Source organism: Calonectris borealis, chromosome 9 (assembly GCF_964195595.1).
Source record: "Calonectris borealis chromosome 9, bCalBor7.hap1.2, whole genome shotgun sequence".
Classification (NCBI taxonomy): domain Eukaryota; kingdom Metazoa; phylum Chordata; class Aves; order Procellariiformes; family Procellariidae; genus Calonectris; species Calonectris borealis.
Genome location: NC_134320.1, coordinates 4752233 through 4773949, shown reverse-complemented (window position 1 = coordinate 4773949; position 21717 = coordinate 4752233). Strand labels below are relative to the sequence as shown.

The following is a 21717-nucleotide window of genomic DNA, read 5'->3' as shown; positions in this document are numbered from 1 at the left end:
CTATGGTATTTTCAGGTCAGTGCAGGATCAGCAACTGCTGATCCGGTCATTAAAAACATTTGCTGAGCACAGGCCAGAATACATGGAAATGTCTCGGTCTTTCAGATAAGCTGCACATGCTGTAACTTGTAATATACCCTGCCCATCCCCAGCTTTAGGTCTCTGGGCTTCAAAGTCAGGGGAGGATACAAATTACCAAACAGCCCCATGTGATAAAGGAGTAGCACCTACACAGGGAACTCACACGCAGCAGTTTGAGCCAGGCCATCACCCTAAAGAACATGGACAGTAAATCCCTTCATTTCCTTTGCAGCAAACAGAGTTTCAGATATACTCTGAATACTGCAACAACCACCCCAATGCCTGCATGGAGCTGTCCCGCCTCACCAAAGTTAACAAGTACGTCTACTTCTTCGAAGCCTGTCGCCTGCTGCAGAAGATGATCGACATCTCTCTGGATGGGTTTCTGCTGACTCCCGTGCAGAAAATCTGCAAATATCCACTGCAGCTGGCTGAACTGCTCAAATACACCAACCCCCAGCACAGGTAGGTCAGCATGGTGGGGAGGGAAGGAGCGAAACTGGTCTCATGGAAATGGACTACTAATGCAGAATTGTGTATTGAGGACAGCTTGCCAAGAGCAGCCGATACTATGATTCTTCTGTGTTACCTTGTAGAAACCAGGAAAACAAAGTATTTCTCTATCAAATACATCATTTTCCATTACAGTAGCACTAGGCTTTCCTGTCTGTTACAGACCTGGAGTTGCAAGGTCCACCTTATTAATGGTACTTTTCCATTTTATTTGGCCCACATATCTGTGATACCAGCACATACATACTTTGGAGTTAAATGTTTCCGGTCATGGTGTTGAAAACTTTGCCTCCAGAAGCACTGGTTGAACATACACAGAAACGTCCGTGTAACTACACCATACCATGTCAGGGCTAAGGGTTAGTCATGAATGTTGCCCAGTGCTTCCCCCGTGGGAAGTGGCAGCCTACAGCAGTCAAACCATGCACACTCGGTGCCTCTGCAGCACTAGCTCAAAAGCCTCCAAATCCATTGCTCCATTTCAGGGTGAAGGCACTGTCCTTGGCTCAAATAACTATGTCACTTAATCAAGCATCTGAAATAATTAGCTACAGAAATAAAACATGAAAAATCTGTATTAAAGGAAAGTGTTCCATTGTGGCTTGACTTAATTTTACCTTCCTATTTACAACACTGCTATTTCTCAGAACTGTTTTAAGCATGGGTTATTAAATCTATAAGCATGTTGTTCTGAAGCTGACCTCTTAACAGAAAGCTCCTTAATGCAGTACACAGATGTTTTGAAAACTGCGATACAGACAAGTTGTGCAGGACAGCTCCTTCCCAGCTACTCTAAACTCGGCAGAAGTAGCTGATGGCAGCAGATGGCGTGTGGGGGAGGGCAGATCAGCTTCTGTCCTACCCTTCCAGATAAACCATCAGCTCCTGTTTGAAATTAAGCCAGTTATTGCTGAACTGCCTTACCTATGCATGACAGAATCAGTTCCTGTATGAAAACAGGGGCATTATGAATACATTGTATTATGCTGCGAGGAAAAAAACGAGGCTTAGAAAGCCCTGGAGATTCTTCCAGCAACTCCTATTTACACCTCTGTGGCTGAATTTGATTGCTTACCCCCTTCCCTTCTGCAAATTGGGCCTGGATTTGCTACAAGAGTATAATCTGTGCCTCAAAACCAGCACATGTCTAAAAAAGCTGCCCATAGAAACATGTACCTCCGACTTCCAGTATCAAACAGCTGTGAAACTGCAAGTGGGACTCATGTTTTCTGCTCTCCAGCCCCAGACCATGGTAGACTGCACTCCTTTGGGGTGTAGGTACAATAAGCACGTGTCATTTTGTCATGCCTAACACCTCTGCCCTACCCTAGGGATTTTAAAGATGTCGAAGCTGCCTTAAATGCCATGAAGAACGTTGCTCGGCTCATCAATGAGAGAAAGCGGCGGCTGGAGAACATTGACAAAATTGCTCAGTGGCAGAGTTCGATAGAAGACTGGGAGGTAAGAGACTGACTTTCCCCGTGAATCGAATGTTCTGTGTTGCCCCTCTCCCCCCCGCTCCAACAGCTTCTGCCTACAGCAAGATCTTCACAAGGATCTTCACGAGGATTACTATCTAGCCCTACCTCAGTTCTGCTGCCCCCATCTGTGTAGCTTTTTTTATTTAAACACTAGTCATCTTTTAGTACAACTGAAAAGGTCTAGGACATAACCCAGCTAGACCAGCTGCCTTTGCATGTTCCCTGGGATTTCTGCTTCCCCATTTTCCTTGCAGAATAAAATTAGCATGTAGGTTGGTGAAATCCTATTATTTTCCTCTTGCCCCCTATTTTATCTTGAGTGATTTCAAACTCTCAAGATGGGCAGAATTGCCCCTTAATGCTTAAGAAGCCACATTATTCTGGCAGAAAGGCAAGCTCCGATATAGTTGCAAAGGAAGCCAAGCTTCCCTTTAGCCTCATTTAAAAAAAATTGCTAAATAAAAGAAACAAAACTACTAATTTTCTAAATCCTAGACTCAATAAAACCAGACGGTCTCCCTCTCCAAGGATGTCAGGCTAAATTCTCAGCTCTCTGTTTGTGTGCCTCCTTTAACGTCAGGGATGGATCAGCTGTCCTGAGCAGAGTCCCTGGAACAGGAGATTTTTTCGTTTAACACACTGTTGTTCTTTTCAAATTCAGTTCCCATTCCCTGGCTGCCAAGGGCAGTGTCTCCCTGATGTGACAAGGACTGTCCTCCAGCACAGAGGCTCCCTCTCATTCCCAGAGGAGAGTTTCATCGGCAGGAATTTAGGCCCCACAGCCAAGCTGAGGTTCTCCTATGAGACCACGGGCTTATTTCTCTTCCCCTGTTTTAGATGGCTGAGACCAACCTGTTCTTTGTGCTGTTCTCAGGGTGAAGATGTCCTAGTCAGAAGCTCAGAACTCATCTATTCCGGGGAATTAACCAAAATCTCCCACCCTCAAGCCAAGAGCCAACAGAGGATGTTCTTCCTCTTCGATCACCAGCTTGTCTGCTGCAAGAAGGTAACCTCACTAGTCAGGCACAAATGCTATCTATCTATTACAATGCTAAAGAATTTGAGTGAACTCCTTCTCTACCTCTTTGTTTCCTTAATACTTACTGGCATCGTATGTGCTTCTGGCACAGAGATTTTTATGTGCATTCGTTTCAGTCTTTTCTCTGATGTCCCGGTGTGTTCTGCGCACCTGACCACAGCAATAGGCCACAGGACCTAACTACCGGCCTAATTCTCATGGCAAGAGAGGAAAGCATTGCACTGCTTCTAGGGTTAGTGTATGGGTTTATTTTATACAACTCAAGTAGGAGCATTGTCACCCATTTTCTTTTAAATACGTTGGTTTTTTTTTTCCAACTACTGCCACATGATATTAATATCATATTCAGAAGGTAACTGCAGCTTTGATGAAGAGCTGTGGGCCTTGACAGTCACCATATTGACATCATATGTAAGTCTGTAAGTACACGCTATTTTTCATAACTTAAGTAATAGAAGAAATCTTCCTTCATAGACCAAATGAAAGGTATCTTCTATTGGAATTTCAGAATCGAACATGCTGGGGTTTTTTTGCATAATCCATGGCATACAGGTAGCTCCAGGTAACTTAGGCATGAGACCCTCACTGTTTTATCACTGCTCTCAAATTTACTTTTCATTGTCAACACAAAAACCCCAAAGCTAACCAGCATTTTTTTGGCTTTCTAACTGGGACTGTAGGATTCAAATACTATTTTCTGACACTGGCTTAGTGAGGATTTGGGATCACGTGTAAGAACACAAGCTTGCTTCTCTTTCAGAGCTCTTCAGGGCAGCTGATAGCCCACAAGGGTAGATGCCAGCTTATCCTGACCCCGCCACTCATGCGATTCCCCTCACTGCCAACAGTGTCAACAGGAGCTTAGCACTCTGCAACTCCAGAGATTCAAGTCCAGTATCAATTTTTTTCTTACGGACTGTAATGACTGCAAGAAGATTAAATTTCTCCATCATATCAAAGAAAACAAATGTTTAAGGAAGGGACAGGACAGGAACTGTAACATCTGTATGAGTCTGTGTGATCTCTCTTACAGGACCTTCTGCGCCGGGACATCTTGTATTATAAGAGTCGGATCAACATGGATGATATGGAAATACTGGATGTAGAAGATGGGAAGGACAAGGACTTCAATATCAGCGTGAAAAATGCATTTAAGCTGCACTGCCGAGACACTGAGGAAGTCCACTTATTCTGTGCAAAAAAGCCTGAGCAGAAACAGCGCTGGCTGAAGGCATTTGAGAATGAAAGGAGACAGGTTCAGCTCGACCAGGAGACAGGTAGGGAAGAGCAATGCTGTAAGGCAGTGGTTTTTTTTCTTTTTTTTTCTTTGAAAGGGGGGAAGCCAGTCCATGCTCCAGTCCAGCTCTGGGCTGCTGAATTCCACATTCTGAATGAATCTGTGGAGTTTAAAAAAAAAAAAAACCCACCACCAAACCACTGTGAGCGGACACTGCAGTACGTCCTCAGGGAGCTGATGTGTTTTTAACGCGTTCAGGCAGGGCTGACAAAATAGTCAATACATTACATACAGCTTCCATTATTTTGCAGTATAGTGTGAGTGCCCAACTTGGCAGTGTCAATACAAAACATGTTCAGTCAAGGGTTCTCATTGTGAGAGAGGGTTTTCATTGTTTTGTCCAAATGCTGCTTAACTCAGACATGTGTGATCTAATGAGATTTGAAGCACAACTGGTCTGGACTGGCTTCTTCACCCAGCAAAGCATGGGGGGAAGGGCAGGCAGTAAACCTTGCATGAGAGGTAGGGAGAGTTGTGCAGCGCAGCACAAGCTGGGGGGTAGTACATGCCCCTTCCAGCTTTAGGAGTAATTTTAGCTTGTGACCTCTCACCTCGGGCATTTTCCTACCCCCCTATTTCCCTTCCTGTCTATGCCAGTGTCTTCCCATGAGATACAAAACGACGACCTGCTGCTGACAAACTCTGCTTTATCTTCAAGGTTTTTCAATCACAGAGGTGCAGAAAAAGCAGGCAATGCTGAATGCCAGCAAGCAGCAGCATACTGGGAAGCCTAAGGGTGAGTCACACCTGAACACAGAAATGCTCTAGAACTGGGGGTGGTTCTACATTTACTCTGTGGGAATAGTTTCAATGAAATGGCATTAACAAACTCTTGAGAAGGCCAGATGGTGAGCTCTGATGTGACAATCTGCAGTATAGTTCCTGGCAGATTCAGACAGCTGGAGTCAGGAAACTACTCCTAACTACAGGAGAGCTGCTTTGCACCTCATCGCTGAGCGCTGTGCCAGAAATCACAGTCACATACAAGCAGGCAGCTTCTGTTCAAAGGCTAGTTCACAGCCTCGCCCGGGAAGGCAGGCTCTCCAAGCAGTATGGCATTCCCCTTGTGAAAAGACAAGCCCAAGTTTTGTGGTAATCCCCGTGACCAGGGATTGCACTCGATGATCTTAAAGGTCTTTTCCAACCTAAATAATTCTATAATGCAAAGAGGGTCCATAAAGGTGACTACAGCAGGGACTACTCCCGCCTGGGCAGCTGTGCCTGTGGAAGATGCTTTGAAACCTGCGATTTTGGCAGAATGCTGTGGGTAGGTACCATGCTCATTGACAGAGCTGTTCATTAAAACTTTAAGAGACAAGGAAGATTTAGCAGCTGCCAGGGGAGTGTGAACTCAAGCAACAGAAAGGAAGGTTCCTGTACCCACAGCACTGTCAGCTGAAGATTCCTATTACTCCCCTTTGTGATGCCACCACCCCTCTTTATATCCAGAGGAAGAGATGTCACTTGCTCTCCTCTGGACCCACAGAAATGCAACCACTTCCTCTTGGTGGTACCAGCCAGCAGTTAAATCCCAGCCAAGTCTCCAGTGAGAAAGCTTGGCTAAATTTCAAAACAAGTCAGAACTAAGATTTGGTTGCAAACAGAGGGAAGTTTGGAAGGAGGCCAGAGCTCTCTAACAGCACAAAGCCCTAGGGGTCAAGCAATAGAGGAGACCCCACAAGCCAGCCCTGTCTGCGGGCTGGGCACTGGCCATTACAAGTCAAAAATCCAGTGCAGGAAGCTGTAACAGGCAACAGAGGCACATGCACATCAGCTGCTTCTCCCAAAACAACTAAAGTCAGCAGTTAAGTTTGTCATTAATGATAAGCTACAGCTATTTTGCCCTGCTGTAGTAGGTGACAGAACACCTGTCTGTTATGCTTCACATTTCTGGGACTTCCACAGCAGCGACTCTAATCCTAAAAAAGCTGAAACTAACAGTAATATTAAGACAAATCCAGTTCACTCCCCTGCAGCTTTAACAGGGACTGGACAGGGAGTGGGGAAGGGAGCTGTGCTCAACTAACATGCTTCCCCACTTCCTTCTCATCACAGCTGTCACCAGGCCGTACTATGACTTTCTGATGCGTCAGAAGCATCCCACCCTCCCTACGACGCTCCCTCAGCAGCAAGTCTTCATGCTAGCAGAGCCCAAGCGCAAGCCCTCGAACTTCTGGCAGAACATCAGCAGGCTGACACCCTTCCGGAAATAAGGGCAGCCCCGTGTTTGTGCCTGAACCCTTCTGAGAAAGCACTTTATCTGTCAGTCCTGGGAGGTGGAGCCCAGGTTCTTCCAATCCTTTGTTTATAGAGGATGGCACACGTGCTCCTGCCTTCCCTATTTATTTTGCAGGCCGACTGGCTGCACTGGCTCTGAGGTGAGACACTGCATGTGTGCTTGCACACACGTGTGCATTTGTGCCGGTCCCATCGAGCCAGCCTTGCACAGCGCCCAAGAGGCAAACTTCCAGGAAGAGCTCACAGGAGGGCGCCTGACACGTTTCATCTGAAAAGATTTTGCCTGTCAGCTGTACTTGACTCGCTCCTTCCTGCTGTGAACACCGCTGCGGTCTGGCAGCTGTCAGAGAGGGGACAGCAGCTGATACACCTGCCCGCTCCGTGTCCGCTGACATGCTCAGAACACCAGTTCAGAGTCACTGACATTACACATTTTCCATGGAGGGCTAAACCCTTCTGCTCTCTGCCCGCCCCCACTCCCCACGATTCTCAGAGACATGATCCTCCTACACCCTTCTAACTAATTCAGTTGGCCTTTGCAGGCACTCAGACAAGACAACAGTGAGTATTGCACTGTGACCTTTTTCGTTCCTTTAGTTCAACACCACTGATGAACTATATAGTACATTAAACCGTGCCAATCAACCTGCAGCATGAGTAAAGTTCAAGAATCGCTCTAATGGGTTTGAGTTACATAAGTTAGTTAGAAAAAATGTGCCTAATTAATACCGTACGCAATTCCTTGGATTCTCATCTCTCCATCATTCTGCCATATTTCCTGGCCAATGAAAATGCTCATTGTTTGTAATGTGTTTATTTATGGCAAAAATCAGAACTGTGTATTTTGTAAGTCTGTAATTGTTCTTGTCAGATGTTGTTAACTTGATGCCTGTTTTGTCTGTTGTTGTTTTTTTTTTTTTTAAGAAAGGTCAATATTTGCAAACCTAGCTCCCAGAAGTCAGAGTCTACAGTTCAACTCTGAAAGACTAAAACCACAGTTGTTATGCACATTCCCACAGACCCTCAATTCAAGGTGTATTACTACAGGTTTTTGACACCTTTAAAAAATGGAAAGCCACTTTAAAAAGGCCTAAATTTGGCATTAAGAGCCTCACTTTAAGTTTCAAACTGTGGCCAAAAAGAATTAATTTAAACCTTGATTAGCAAAGGGAAAGATTTGCCTTACCATAGCGAGAGTTAGAAGCCATACTGACTGAATTCCCTAGCTTAGGAGACATCCTGTGATGCTGGGAGGAAGTCACCCGCTCATTCCAACATGATGCTAGTGTGAGCGAGCACTGTCTGCAGAGCTCAGAAGTCCAGTGTTGGTTGATGCTGTAGCTGACCAAAGTCTGGTCATCCAGGGATATCTGAATTCAGTAGCATGTACAAAGTCATTCTTGCACTATATCTTCCCCCCAGACCAGGGGCAACATCAATTTCATAAAGAAACTTGTAAAAGTGAGTCTCAGCCTGTGTTTGTCTCCAACATGTCTATCTGTGTGAATTTGTTTCTCTTCAAAGTCACTGTAGAGATTCTGCTCTTGCAGCTTAAAAAAAAAAAAAATGACCAGTAGAAACCATGCTAGAAGGTTACCCTCAACAAAGCCATCCTTCGGATGGAAGACTGGTGAAGCAGAGACATGCTGGTCAGAGTTAGAACACTGATCAGGGTTAGCAAGTCACCAGCTCCCCAATTCCTGCTAGTTACTTAAATGGAAAACATATCTAGGAAACATCAAAAAAGCTGCAGGGGATGCTCAAGCCCACTTTGAGCAATATGGAATTAAAGAGGAACAGCAAACACCAAGAAGTAAGAAACATACTTGAAAGAGAACCCAGCTGCTCCTCCTGGGACCTGACCAGCCTGCAGCCTGCTCCCCTGCCCTTCTTCCTGGGAAAGCACACAACTCCATGCTCTTCTCCTAGGCAGAACCAGATGCGACATCACCATTCAATACAGTCCTACAGACAGTGGTGACTAAAAACCCCCAGAAGTTCCCTCTCATGCAGAAGCACAAGAGATGTCTGCCCATGGGAGGTTTAGCACTTCCCCCACATCACCCCATATAACAGAGGAAACCGGGGCTTCCCAAACTGGAAGCAGAGCCTTGAGATGCTGTCTGACTGCCTCACAGCGACCTGAACCAGCACAAACATTTATGGGTTTGGTCTGTCATTTGTCAAAAATAGATCTCTAATGGCAGGCAGCAGTTGGGAAAACAAGCCAGTGGGCCATTGCAGGAATGGCCTTCAAACACTGCACAAATAGGTTCACTAAAACTGGGAGGAGGGGAAAAAAACCAGCCAAAAAAAAAAAAAAAATCAGCCCTCATTTGCACATTACATCTGCACTATCATCAGCCTTACAGTGCTCAGCATTGCCTGTCTGCGCCCTCTTGGCCTTTCAAACCCACACCTCTCTGAGCCCTGGCTAAGCTCCCCTCCTGGTCTAGAGCACAGTGGCAGCCTAAGCTTTAGTAGCCAACACGAAGAGCTTTTGACAGTTGGGCCTCTCAAGGTGAGCTAAGAAACAGAACATTTGGTCTCTACACTTGAGAGGACAGTGTGTCACTACTTGGGGGCAGGGTTGGGAGGACTCAAAAAAAAAAAAAACCAACCCACCACCACACACACAAACCACCATCAAAAACCAAAACACAAACTAACAAACAAAAAAACCCCAACTTACTTCTTGCCAAGTACCAAAATTAACAGTGACACCTCCCAGACCCATGCCAGGTTACTGAGTGCTCTGCATGGCATGAGCATTACATGGGTTGGCCATTTGTCCCCCCACCCCCCACTCCCCCATCTAAATGCTAGTAAGAGCTGCCTGTCCACAGCACAGCCTCTGCTAAATCCTGTAGTTTGCAGACACACAGTCTGCCCCGACCCCCGGCAGGGGAGGTCAGAAGCTCTACTGCGCTAACCCGCACACAGCAAATGGTGCTCCTCAACGCTGGGGGCTTTACCTGCAGCCCCCTGTTCCCACAGCTACACCAATATTAGCATAATGCCCTTTTACAACAACAAACATTCACCCCACCAACAAGCTTAAGCCTTTGCGCGCACACACACACACACATATATATTTGCCTTTCAGGGGAACAACCCAGCGCTTGCTGCCTGACTCTCGGGCACAAGCTTAAGCCCAAGAAGTGCTGCTGCTCTCACCCTGAGCAAAGCACCACGCCAGTGGGATGTCACAGCATCCCTAGTGCGGAACTGCCCTTGCTGCATCACCGCAGCCAGAATAGGGTCAGGCAGTTGCAGCCAGCCCCCCTCAGTAACAGAAGGCAATTGTCACTTTTGTGTCTACCCTAAGTGTCTGCACCGCCTCTCCTTATCCGTGTTTGTTTTGATTGGCCAGGAAGAAAATCTGTTGGCACAGAAATGATCAATTTCCTGAGCTTACCGGCTTTGTAGGACACGGGGGAGGAATGCTGGACCGGACCAGTGACGCTAGGCTGGAGGGGACCTTGGGACAATTCCCCCCACAACACATGCACCCCCCACCCTCAAAGCAAGACCAACTGTGAAGCTGCACGTGGTTGCTCATGGTGTTGTCCAGTTGCTATTTGAGGGTGCTCAAGGATGGAGATTCCCCCCAAAACCTCTTTGGGTCCCTGTTCAATACCTCACTGTCCACATTGTGGAAAACAGAAGTTCTTACATCTATTCAAATCTTCCCTTGCTGCAACTTCTGATCTGTTTTCAATTTGTATGTTGCTTTATACACTCAGCTTTACGTCTACATTGAAGCCACTCCAGTACAAATCCCCATCTATTCTACTGAATGAAATGGGGTGACAGTGGCACAGTACCCTAAAGCACAGCAGCTTTGGAGGGCAATAGAAAAATGCCCCTGCCCTCCCCCCGCTAAAACACACATAAGAATTGGGTACTATTAATTATCTGTGTAGCAATACTCTGAACAGTAAATATGCATCAAATTGTTTAAATTATCAGATTATATACCAGCTCTTCCTGAACTTATTCCGTATCTGAGCAGTGCACACAAATAACTTATAGAGAGAAACTTTTTAGAGAAATCTTTCCAAGTGCCAAAACAAACCTCTCTGGCCAAACAGCATACCAGTTGATGAGAAGTTATTTCTGGTAGAGAGAAATACATTCTCCACTTGACTGCCTATCGGTACTCTTCCTAAAAAGTGTCTTCAGTTGGGATTCTAGTCTTGCAAGAAACATTTGGAGCTAGGATCTGATCCCCTATGCAAGACTGAAATCAGGTATAAAAGCTGATCACACTGAAAGAGATGGAAACCTTGTAACACAGCAGGAGGAGTTACAGCAGTGACATTGATAAACAGGTAAGAATCAAACTCGCTTTTCTCAACATACACCTACCCACGCGCCGGCATGTCAATAGACCACTTTGTAAATCTGAAGAGGATTTCATCAAGAAATGCCATCCTTTATTTTCTACCCAGCACTACATCCTGATTCTCTAACTACAAAACCTATTATTTCCTGAACAAACTGTGTATCGGATCATGTGTAACCTCCATTGGTTTTAAATGATTAGACACTCCTAAGTTACTGATTAAATGGTAAAATGCACGTATGTTAGACAGTGGTAACAGACTAACCAACACTGAATTTCCCTCCTCTTCACCCTGGCATCTGGATTTTGAATGGAGTTACTCACATTGTACTGTCAATTAAATGTATCAGGGAGAACGCAGGTGTAGGACAGAAAGCATTCGTGTACACATTATGTAGATTCGCAAGGTCATCATCTAAACTCGTAAATAACGGGGTTTTCTGGCATATGAGCAACAGGTCAGGAACAGCTTCTGTCAAGATTTCTGAGCTAAATGGACAACACAATCTTACCAGATTGACAAGAAGAGTCCATTTGAAGCATGAATAAGCAGAGACGTGAGACTTCAGTACCACTCCTCTGGAGATGAACCTTCTGCATGGCCAGAAATAGAGATTTTCATGCAAACCAAACTGAAGCGCCTGACATGAGTCTGAACAGCACCAATCATTCCGGATTTCAGGGTAGAACCTACTCAGAAAAATACTTCTGCATTGAGTTACATAAAGAGGACAAGAAGACTTGATCCACGGGTGGTTTGGGGTTTTTTTTCGGCTCTATCTGTTCCCCTCCTTCTGTAGCTATCCATTTAGGAAGCTGCTTGTGAAAACCAGCCATGTTTCACTTGGGCAAGTAAGACACAGACTTACGTAAGGCATGTGAACCAATCAGAAGAATGATTGGCTGAATCTACCAGTAAAATGAAGAGAACCAGTGGCTGCTAAACAATCTAGTTTCTGCTCTGACACACAAAAAAAAAGAAATCTCTATTTTGAACCATTAGTTTGGAATAACTGAGTCAGAAGTGGTGGGCGTATGCACTAGAAAAATGCCTATGCTTCAAGTTTTGATAGCATCAAAAGCAGTATAAACTGCCTTTGTACTAAACCAGAATGACAAATAGATAGATTCCCACGGAGCTAAAAGTTCCCACGAAGCAGCCTTTAAGATCTTTTCTGTTTTGTCGGTTACCTGACGAACAGTGGGGTGTAGGGTGGGGAGGACTCCTGTTCCTGTCTGGCCTAGTCCGTCGCCTTGCTGCCATACGCTGCGGGTAATTCCAGCTGTGCAGGACGCCGCTCCACAACACCAGCACTTCAGTCCGTCATCCAGAAGCCTACGATGTGCAGACCGCCTGGGTGTCCAAGCAGCTTCCTGAAAACATCAGAAAGCCAGGCCTCCCTGTCATTGATCGGGACAACTGGAAATTGAGGCATCTAAGAGTAACGGACATTCCAGGAGAATCTGGAAATTAGCTTTTCTTAATAAAAGAAAATTAGCTTTCATCTTTTGCAACGTATGTCCAAATATCAGGCTGTGCTCCTCCAGTTTTACTGCAGTGGAAGCGTATCTTCATGTAACAGAAGAATTAAATATAACAATCTCGCCACTGATTTTTAAATATCAGTCTTTTGAACAAGTATTGTACCACTTGCTACACAGACTGCTTTAGAACTTTGTCAGCATCTGCGAGGTGGTACAGCTTCCAGCAAGTGCTAATTTCTTATTCTACTGTTATTACTTCAACTGTTTTCAACTCTCATGTCAAGTTTCGCTGTGTACCTGCTAATGAAAGTTATGGCATTGCAATACTTGTTTGGACAGCGAATAGGGTAGTACAATAATTTCTGAAGCTTTAAGAATGCAGCTCTTCACACTTCGCTCAACTGCTGGAGCCTCTGCCTGTACCTGCTGCTACTCAAGTTTTCTATTAAAGTTAGCAGGACGCAGTACCACACCGGTACGATCGTAAGGCCTCAACTATGATGTCCTGTACCAGCCTACCAGTAGAAAGTCCCTGGCCCCAGAACTCCCAGCCTAGGCAAAGCTGTAAGATCAGGTCTTCAGGTAAGTAATGGGTTAAAGAATAAGAGCTTTAGTAATGGACAGAAATTAATTGAAAAAAATCAAAGTGTTTTCAAGATGATTTTCACACACTGAAGGTGCAGTGGTGTTTATTTAGTTTGATAGTGCAGGGGAGGGAATCAATCTTCAAAACAGCAGCAACAAATCAACGCAACTCATTTCAGAGCTAAGCTAGTGCAAGAAGGCAGTCAAAAATACGACACGCCAGAAGCCAGAACGTACCCCTGCATTTTTCTGCCGAGGGCTACACAGATCAGGGTGGGGTATCGGAGGATGGCCTGCCGCATGCTCAAGAACAGCAGCAACCTGGATTTCACTTGCCTTTAGCTCGCAGCCACATAGCTTCAGGCTCACGAGAGGCCAAAGGGCACTCCTTCCCGGCCACGCAGCAATCACAGCTTGCCCTGCCTTGGGATCAACACCTCACACCACACTTCATTCCTCACCACGTCTCCCACACGTTTCCTTAACAACAAGCTTACATTACTAAAATCTCATGGCTTTGGCAGTGCTGGTGATTTTAGGAAAAATACAGGCTGCTTGTTCTTTTTGCATAACACTCCTGTCACTTTCCTCCCTGCAACTACGCCAGCGCACAACTTCGCTACCAAAGCAGCTCCCTGTTTTACAACCTGTGCAAATGAAATACCTGTGATACTTAACCCAGACTTGCGTACCTTTGCGTGTGACTGTTTACATGTACATTTGTGAGATGGGAAATAAACAAGCTATCAACTTTATTCTTGTCTAATTCTGTAATCCTCCCATAAAACATTAACTACTGAGTATACAAAATAAGCCTTTTTATCTGCCATAATCAAATGTAGCTATGTAACAGTATTCTGCTTAAGAGTTCCTTCTATCTTTCCACACCTGCTTCTTCCCCCTTTTGTGAGAAGCAGCGGCCTGCCTGAACATCCATTACCTAGGCTTGATAGTGACTTTTTTTCCTTTAACCTCCAGCAACCTGAAACAATACACTTGCTATCCAAATCACACCATCAAGAAAAACCTTATCCCCAGCTTCAGCCATCTTAGCATTCATGCACCGAAAGAGGGTACAGCACTTGATCTCAACTGTGAACTTCACATGACCACAATTCTTACAATAAGGCTGGTAAAAGCAGAACTGTGGAGAGGTGTGTTCCCCTCCCTTTTTCCGAAGCATCAATTTGTCCACGTATTTTACCTTTCTTGCCCAGAAAAGAACACGCTATTGTAAACCACTACAAAATAGATTAATACAGCCCAAAAAGGAAAGTCCAGCTGCACTAATTTAAGCTGCCGCTTGGGCTGCTCGGTGCCAAGTTTTCTTTATCAAGTTTGCGTTTGAAATATCTTTTAGCCCACCAAGGTCTATAGCTATGAGTTACCTGTACCCATGAAGCTCAACAATCCTCCCTGTAGGTCTGCCGTTCTCTCCGTAACACAGACAATACAACTTCCGTAGCTACCAACGGCCTCTTACTGCTGTACTTTTTTTTTTAAATATTTTTTTTTAAAGTAACCACATGGACCCCATTCTATTCTAGATTATTAAGATAGGATAGCTAACAGCCCAATGGATTTTGAAATAAAATCCAGGAGAGCATTTAGCCTCCCACACACAAGTCAGACATTTTATCCATGTAATGCAGCAACACCTTCTACCCCAGCACTCTGACTGACGTTTCCTATGAAGGAAAATTCCCAGCTCAATAATAATCAGTACATCACTCCCGATTCCAAGGGAGCTCAAGAAAACTATTTCTGTTACCTAACTTTGTCTACAGCGAGCCATGGAGCTTAGAGTCTAAAGCAAGATGTTAAAAAAAGCAAACTTTCTTTTTGTCCACAGTGACAGGAAAACTTGAAACTCAAAACTTCTTGCCTTATCTCTGACAATCGCTAACTGAGCAGTTACATTTCTGGAAGGGGCTCTGGTTGTTGTCAAGTGTTCAAAGCTGCCTCTAAAATGAGGGGAGTTCTTATCAATACATTTAACCTTCACAGCTAATAACTAACAGCCACTCATCAGCAAATATGTGGGAGAGTAATACGCATCACAATGCCATTGCAAAATGAATCTGGGAAGAGGGAAAAATCAAACCATTACTGACCCACCATTCTGGTAGTTCCATGGATACATTTAAAACAAACAAAAAAAAAGACCCATATACGACTTAGAAGTTCAGTACCATGTTCTTGTGAGCGGTAAGATACAGATACAGTACAAAGTAATTCTTCATAACAATAGACCACCACCACAACAGCTACACCAGAATCCCTCTAGCCCCAGAATGATCAGCATCATTCTGAAGAACGGCATTTCCCCTTTATATCCTCCCAGATTCCAGCAACCCATTGGTTCGGGATTATGGATTTTCATCAGCTCCCAGTGATCTGCAAAAAACCCCCAAACCTATCTCCCTGTAAAATAAAAGTGATCCCAGGATAACTGACCAGCAAGTAGCTTAAGGTAAGAGGCACTGAAAAAAAATCCATCCATGGGATTCCTAGTGCTTGGCTACTATTTTGTACCTACCTGACTGAACTACAAAAAACACCTGTAGCAATAATCTCAAAAACCAAACGCTATTTCTGCATCTCGATGAGGATACTGACATTATACCTTCCTCTTCCACACGCGTTGCTTTTCACAGGAATGTTACCAGGTAAGTTATTGTTATTTTGGGAGACCTACGATAAATGAAAACAGCCGGTTAGTTCAAGCAGTGTAGTCCTGTCCCCCCCAAATACGCATACTTCCATTTCAACATTAGTGTCATTTACAGCCACCCACACTCTAAAGAAATAGGATAATTACCCACACCTCACACCTACTCAATTCTTTTCCTTCTGGGGAACACTCAAGACACTGATTTATAACAGCTTTCTGCTCAAGGCCTGTCACCTCTGAAACAACATTGATTTGGTATCAAGTGAATGCTAAAGCATTGTGAAATTTTACATCTGTTCCATTTTCTTTGTTTTAAGCTATAAAATAAAGTAATAAAAAACTCAAACCCCAGGAAATGCCTCAAAAGGGAACGAGGCAGGGTTACACCATCTTCACCATACTCTCACGCAGCGCAACTTAGGGCGGCTTATTCCCCACTGGGAAGCCTTTACTACTGTGTTTTGTTAGCCTTTAAGACACCTTATTGAGAAAAGTCACTTAAACAACTTAAATCTTTTGCTTTGCTTCGATCAGTCACTAGATTTCATTAGCTTCAAGAATTTAAACATACCGTATTGGTATCCAGAAACGAAATCTTTTCTAAAAGGATGTCACCGAAGACGGTAGGAAAAAAACCACAATAAGCAACACAAGTCAATCTTTATTGAAAACTGAAGTATTAATACATAACAATTCTTGTTACAATAAACGTGCTTTTAAGAATTTAAATCTGAGCTCATCTACTCATTGAATTGCATAAAAAATAAAAAAGTATGAATTTTCACAATTGAACTGGCTCAGAATGGAATCTCCACTCTTTGTGTTGATGCGATAGTTCAATGCAGGAGTGAGTGATGCCTTAAAACTTATTCTGGAAGACAACATTGACCTAAACTTAAAAAAGTACCAATACAACTGTTCGTTAGACAGTTTTAAAAAAAGTCATAAAAAGGAAACCTGTGTCTATTTCATAACAAACATGGAGAACTATTACTGGGGCCTCTTGTATTTCCACTGCATGCACTCACTTTTTCAAATCTTAGACAGGAGGGCAGCCAATAATAGCATTACAATAAAAAAAACCCACTAACAAATCCATCCTACTTAAAACAAGTCTGTACAGCAGCCAGCTAAAAAAGCTTTCCCAGTTTGCCTGCTAAGTGCCCAAAAGTCACAACAGTTTAGAAAAGTCATGTTCACTTTCTTGATGTTGAAACTTCAGAGCCCATAAATTGTTTAGAATTTTTTTTATATCACAAATGGACCCTTACTACCTGTGGAATTCAGATGTTTCAGTGTTATATTCAACCCACACAAGAAAAGGTTTCCTTGTCCCCAGATAAGCACTGTTCCTCTTCTCTCTCTTCTGCCTACAAAACACACCTTATTTTCTCTCAACACCCCCCAAACAGAGGTGTACACAGCCTGCTGAAAGAGTCCTCACTACTTCAGAGGAGATCTCAGAATGAACTTGATTCTTGGCGAGGTTTGATGCACAAAACTACCCTACCTTTGCTGCAGTTGTTCCTGTTAACGGGCATTCTACCTCGTCAAATCTGAGGGTCTCTGCAGGAAGCTCAGAGTTGATAAAATACAGGATTAGAAAGCTGACACTTATTAATGAGAACAATCTGAATGAGCTTAAGTCTTTATGTCTTTTGAACAGGTGTTCACAAACACTTCAACATGAGGATTAATGGATTGATTTTGACCCCCTACACATGCTAAGGTCAGCCAGTGACACCTGCTGGAGAAGGCTGGACATGGATCATGCCTATTTCCTACCGACTACTGCACAAGCCACACCCTGGGCAACTGCAAATTACCACTCAAGAACCACAGCATCTGTCCTCTTTCCCACAAGTTCCAGCTGAAGCACCACTATTGCTCATGTTCCTAAGATGGGAGGTTTCACATACATGGTATTTACTACTCTCTGGTATGAGTTTAAGCTAGAGTTAAGTGGTGGTATTGGATGGCTGTGCTTAGCTATTCAAGCAAAAGTATGTTCTAAACCGAAATGAATGGTGTATAATACTGTGCTTAAGCACTGGGGAGTGATTCCAAGTCAATTCTGACCATCTCTTGCTCAGATACCTTCAGTGGCCTTACTACCCAAGAAGCAGTGAAGCCAGTATGCTCCATGAAGAGTAGTCAATGTTGAGTACCCTGGTATACAACTCTGTACCATGAGCTATTCTCAGACAACACTAAGACACGGTGGTACTTATGGGTGGTGGTGGTGTTTTGGTTTGTTTTTTTTTTTTTTTTCCAGTGGATGAAGCAATACAAGGAAGGACTTCAACTACAATAAGGATTTTTTTCATCTACCACTGCATCTAAGCATTTAACTTGCATAGTACACTCAAAAAGAAGCTTTCTTGAATAGCGTTCCTGCACGTCTCCTAGAAACTTCAAACAGGAGATGGTTACAACAAGCACAAGCACGATCTAGTAGTAGGTTCTCCGTTTTCCTTCCTAGTGTTTCGCTAATAACCACCATGCCACTGACTAGGGCTACACGGTCTTGGTGCCAATTATTAGCCATTTTTCTTTTGCTGCTGCTACATTTAAAAGACATTTTCATCAGTTGTTACTGACATAGGGAATACCTCAGTTTTAAAAAATACTTTATCTAAACTCAACACACCTGAAATTTGAATTTAAAAAAAAATTTTCCTTCTTGGACTTCTCTTTGTTATTGCTGCAACAGTTATTTTCAGCTCCAGGTTTAAAGTAGTACTTTTTTTTTTTAATCATATAAAGCTGCCATAAAAGTTTTTTTTTTGTTGTGTTTTGGTTTTTTTTTGTTTTGTGTTTTTTTTTGGTTTTTTTTTTGTTGTTTTTTTTTAAAGAGAAGCTTGATCTGAAATGTCTCTACTGCACTAGCTCTTTTCATTTGCTGAGGAGCTCTAGTGCAAACACATACTGCGTATTTATTTATAAAGGAATTCTAAACAGGGAATGTTATATAAAAAGCAGGAGAGAATGTTTCATAAGACCCTCACTGTGTAAACGCCTATTTAATGATGTACAGTTTCCCCCGCCGCAGTTTTATATCCATGCTTTCTACTATTTGCAACAAAATACCATTAAGATAGTTATATATACACATATTCCCCCCGTTCCCCTGCGCTGTGCTTTTGGTTACTTTCCGTATCAACTACTGGAGACATGCTCCACCCTCCCAGCAGATTATAATCAATCAAAACTGGAAGGTGTAAGTACCTTTTTAAAAAGGTACAGCTTCCCCCTCGTGGATGAATCCCATAATGCAACTTAGAAAAAAAAAGTGCTCAAGTAAGTGAGACTGCCTAAATGTTATGGAATATTATACAGAGACCAATTCCAAGATGACATTTAGGAATCTGAAGTTAGAGCAAATATATAGGAAGTTATATTCATTCCTTAAGTATTTATCTATTGCAGCATTCATGAAAGTTCTCTCCTATTATTTTCAAAGCTTTAGTTTATTGGGTGATGAGACAGGAGACAGCAAAGCTTTGAGCTTGTTCTTTATAGCTTCTCCCCAATATAGCACTGTTTCATACCTCAGCTCTTTGTTAAAATCATGCTAAGACAACAAAATGTCACTCTCTACTAGCTAAAATGGACAAATGGCCTGCGTTAATGTTCACTGTACTCTCTGGCACACCTGACTAATCAAAGCTGCAAATCTACTACACAAATGGAATTGTTAAACAGACTTGAATGAAGCAGTACAGATTCAAATAGTTTGTCTGGGGTAATCTTCTGCTCCATATAAAAACATATGGAAATCCCTAAGCTGCAGTAAGTGCTCATCAGTAAGGTTTAAAGTACTTATTCCAACAATATAATCGTGTTCAAGGCATTAGAAATAAGGGGGCCGTCCACTGACAGTGATTCATGCAAAATAAACCTGAACTTTATTAAACAAAAAAAAAAAAAAAGGAAATAAAGAATATGGACAGTGCTTACTGTAAAAAATAAAGTTACTGAAGGCTCTAACCACCAACAGGTTGTGAAGGTACATTAAGCCTCCCACCAGGGCAGAGTACTGGAATGGCAGCATTAAATCAGCACAGATGCTACCCTGAAGTAGCTGCCAAAGCTGTATAGGAGTAGAACACCCCAAAACAAAGCATATCTAGATATACAACTTAAAAAATTTACTTCTGAATGGAAATTAACCTACAAGAACAATATAGCCTGATATACCTCTGTGTAAACGCTTAAAAGGGAACAACATTTTATAACCATTTTATAATTACTGCATAATTTATTGCAGGCAGAATGTATCCAAAAAAAAAGAAAATCGCATCCTTCTGGAATCGTAAGTCAAGCAGGTTTAACAAAAACCTTGATTTTATGTGCAATATTCAAATTTAAAAATTTAAAATCTCCCCCGTAACAATTTTGGTATACAAATGGGTTCTAAGGCTAGCCCTTTATCCCCACAGCATTTGCTTTGAGGTACTTTTTAAAAATTGAAGTTGCAAGAAAGAATATCAGAAATGACTCATTGCAATGAAATGCTAATCTGCAGTCAGTCTTATTTTACATAACTCCAAGTGCAATTTAGGAAGTAAAAAAAGAAAATACTAAGAAAACACATCAAAATGCTGTAACCAACAAATGGCTCCGACTTCAATTAAAAATATTTTCAGGGAAGAAAAAAAAAAACCCACACAGCTATTTGAAACCTCTATATTCTGGCAGCCCTACTACAGCATATCCATAGTCCATACTGCAAGTAGCTAATAAGGAAATTGTGTTAAAATGATTTGTTCCCCTTTAACATACTCATCAGGCACATAAGCTTTCCTCAGAATAACATGCAGCTGAACTCCTCCTGTTTGTCATAGAAAGCCCTAGCATTTCTTAAGTTTCAGGAAAGCAAGCTGAACCAACTGCACATACATTTTCAACTGACTACAACATTCTCTAGGAAAAACAGCACGGATTTCCTGAACTGAGAACTAAAAGAAAGTGTTTTTCTATCAGTCTGTGTGGCAGTCTCACTTTGACACATCTTGCATCATATGAAAGATAGTACTGGATATGGATCTCCCCAGGACATGCAATTCATTATGCAGGTGATGTTACCTCCTACTATTCCTAAGAGCCAGTTTTGCCTCAAGGAAGTTTGCTCTGTTTACTGGCACACACAGCATTACCTTTGTCATTTCATTCTGCTCCTTAAGAACATCTGTATAACACTGAATCCATATAATGAAAATGAAAAGGTATGAAGTAAACTAATTGTGTGCGGGATTTCTACAGCTTGTCTGACTCATTTTCCAGTCACTCCAATTTAGTAGTTGAATTTGAAAAGAATACATCACTTAAATAAAAATATGTCCCTTTTAAACTGGCAACTCCATCAACCTGAAACAGGCTGAAGCACTTATCTAATGCATATTATGGTATTCTATAAAGAAACTCACTTTCATGATTCTACCTTTTAAGACCCTGCATACATTACAACAGTGCATTAGTGATACAAGTTGTAAAATACTTTTCGGTTCCTTTGGATTTGCATATGATGGTTTTTGCATCAGTCACTGCAGGTAGATTGAGCAAGCTTTGTTTTTGTGTTTTAACATGCATTCAACTAGATATGGATCAGAATAAATTTATACTCCCTTTTTATCATTATAATTAGCTAAAAAATTGCAAGACAGTCCACAAAACAGGATTTGCTTTAAGACTAACTGCTGGAGTTCCAAGATGTAAGATATGCAGCACTGGAAAATCTTCAGTGATCAGGAATTAGTAGTGTTTAGCCAAGTGTTGAAAGCATTCAGAAGAAAATTCCTGGTTGGAGGCATGAGGGCTTCAGCACCAACTTTTAAACCTCAATTTCTTGATTGCATATCTCCCATCTTCAAACCTATGTTAAGACGGGGGGGAAGTAGGAAATATTCTCAATTATGTTAAATACTATTTGAGTGTAGCAGAACATTCTAACATTGCATGCACCACCTTGATATG

At 42.7% G+C, this 21717-nt stretch overlaps 2 protein-coding genes across 7 annotated transcripts in view; one reads left to right on the top strand and one right to left on the bottom strand.

The window, feature by feature from the left end:
* ARHGEF4 (Rho guanine nucleotide exchange factor 4) overlaps positions 1–8114 on the top strand; it is a 102067-nt gene extending 93953 nt beyond the window's left edge. The window contains exons 6-11 of one of the 2 annotated variants that reach the window (XM_075158066.1): positions 314–546; positions 1926–2055; positions 2950–3081; positions 4148–4391; positions 5070–5147; positions 6467–8114. In XM_075158066.1, the coding sequence (XP_075014167.1) occupies positions 314–546; positions 1926–2055; positions 2950–3081; positions 4148–4391; positions 5070–5147; positions 6467–6624 (975 nt within the window). In that variant the 3' untranslated portion in view covers positions 6625–8114. Of the gene's footprint in view, positions 1–313; positions 547–1925; positions 2056–2949; positions 3082–4147; positions 6191–6466 lie in introns of those variants that run through there. The other variant, XM_075158065.1, reaches the window with a different exon arrangement.
* FAM168B (family with sequence similarity 168 member B) overlaps positions 1–21717 on the bottom strand; it is a 42390-nt gene that overhangs the window by 1201 nt on the left and 19472 nt on the right. For 4 of the 5 annotated variants that reach the window (XR_012674818.1, XM_075158067.1, XM_075158069.1 and 1 more), the window contains one exon: positions 16383–21616. The exons of the other annotated variant lie outside the window; for it this stretch is intronic. Coding sequence is in view for 1 of the 4 variants with exons in the window: in XM_075158069.1 (XP_075014170.1) it covers positions 21582–21616 (35 nt within the window). In the remaining 3 variants the exon portion in view is untranslated. Of the gene's footprint in view, positions 1–16382; positions 21617–21717 lie in introns of those variants that run through there. 5 annotated transcript variants of the gene reach the window in all.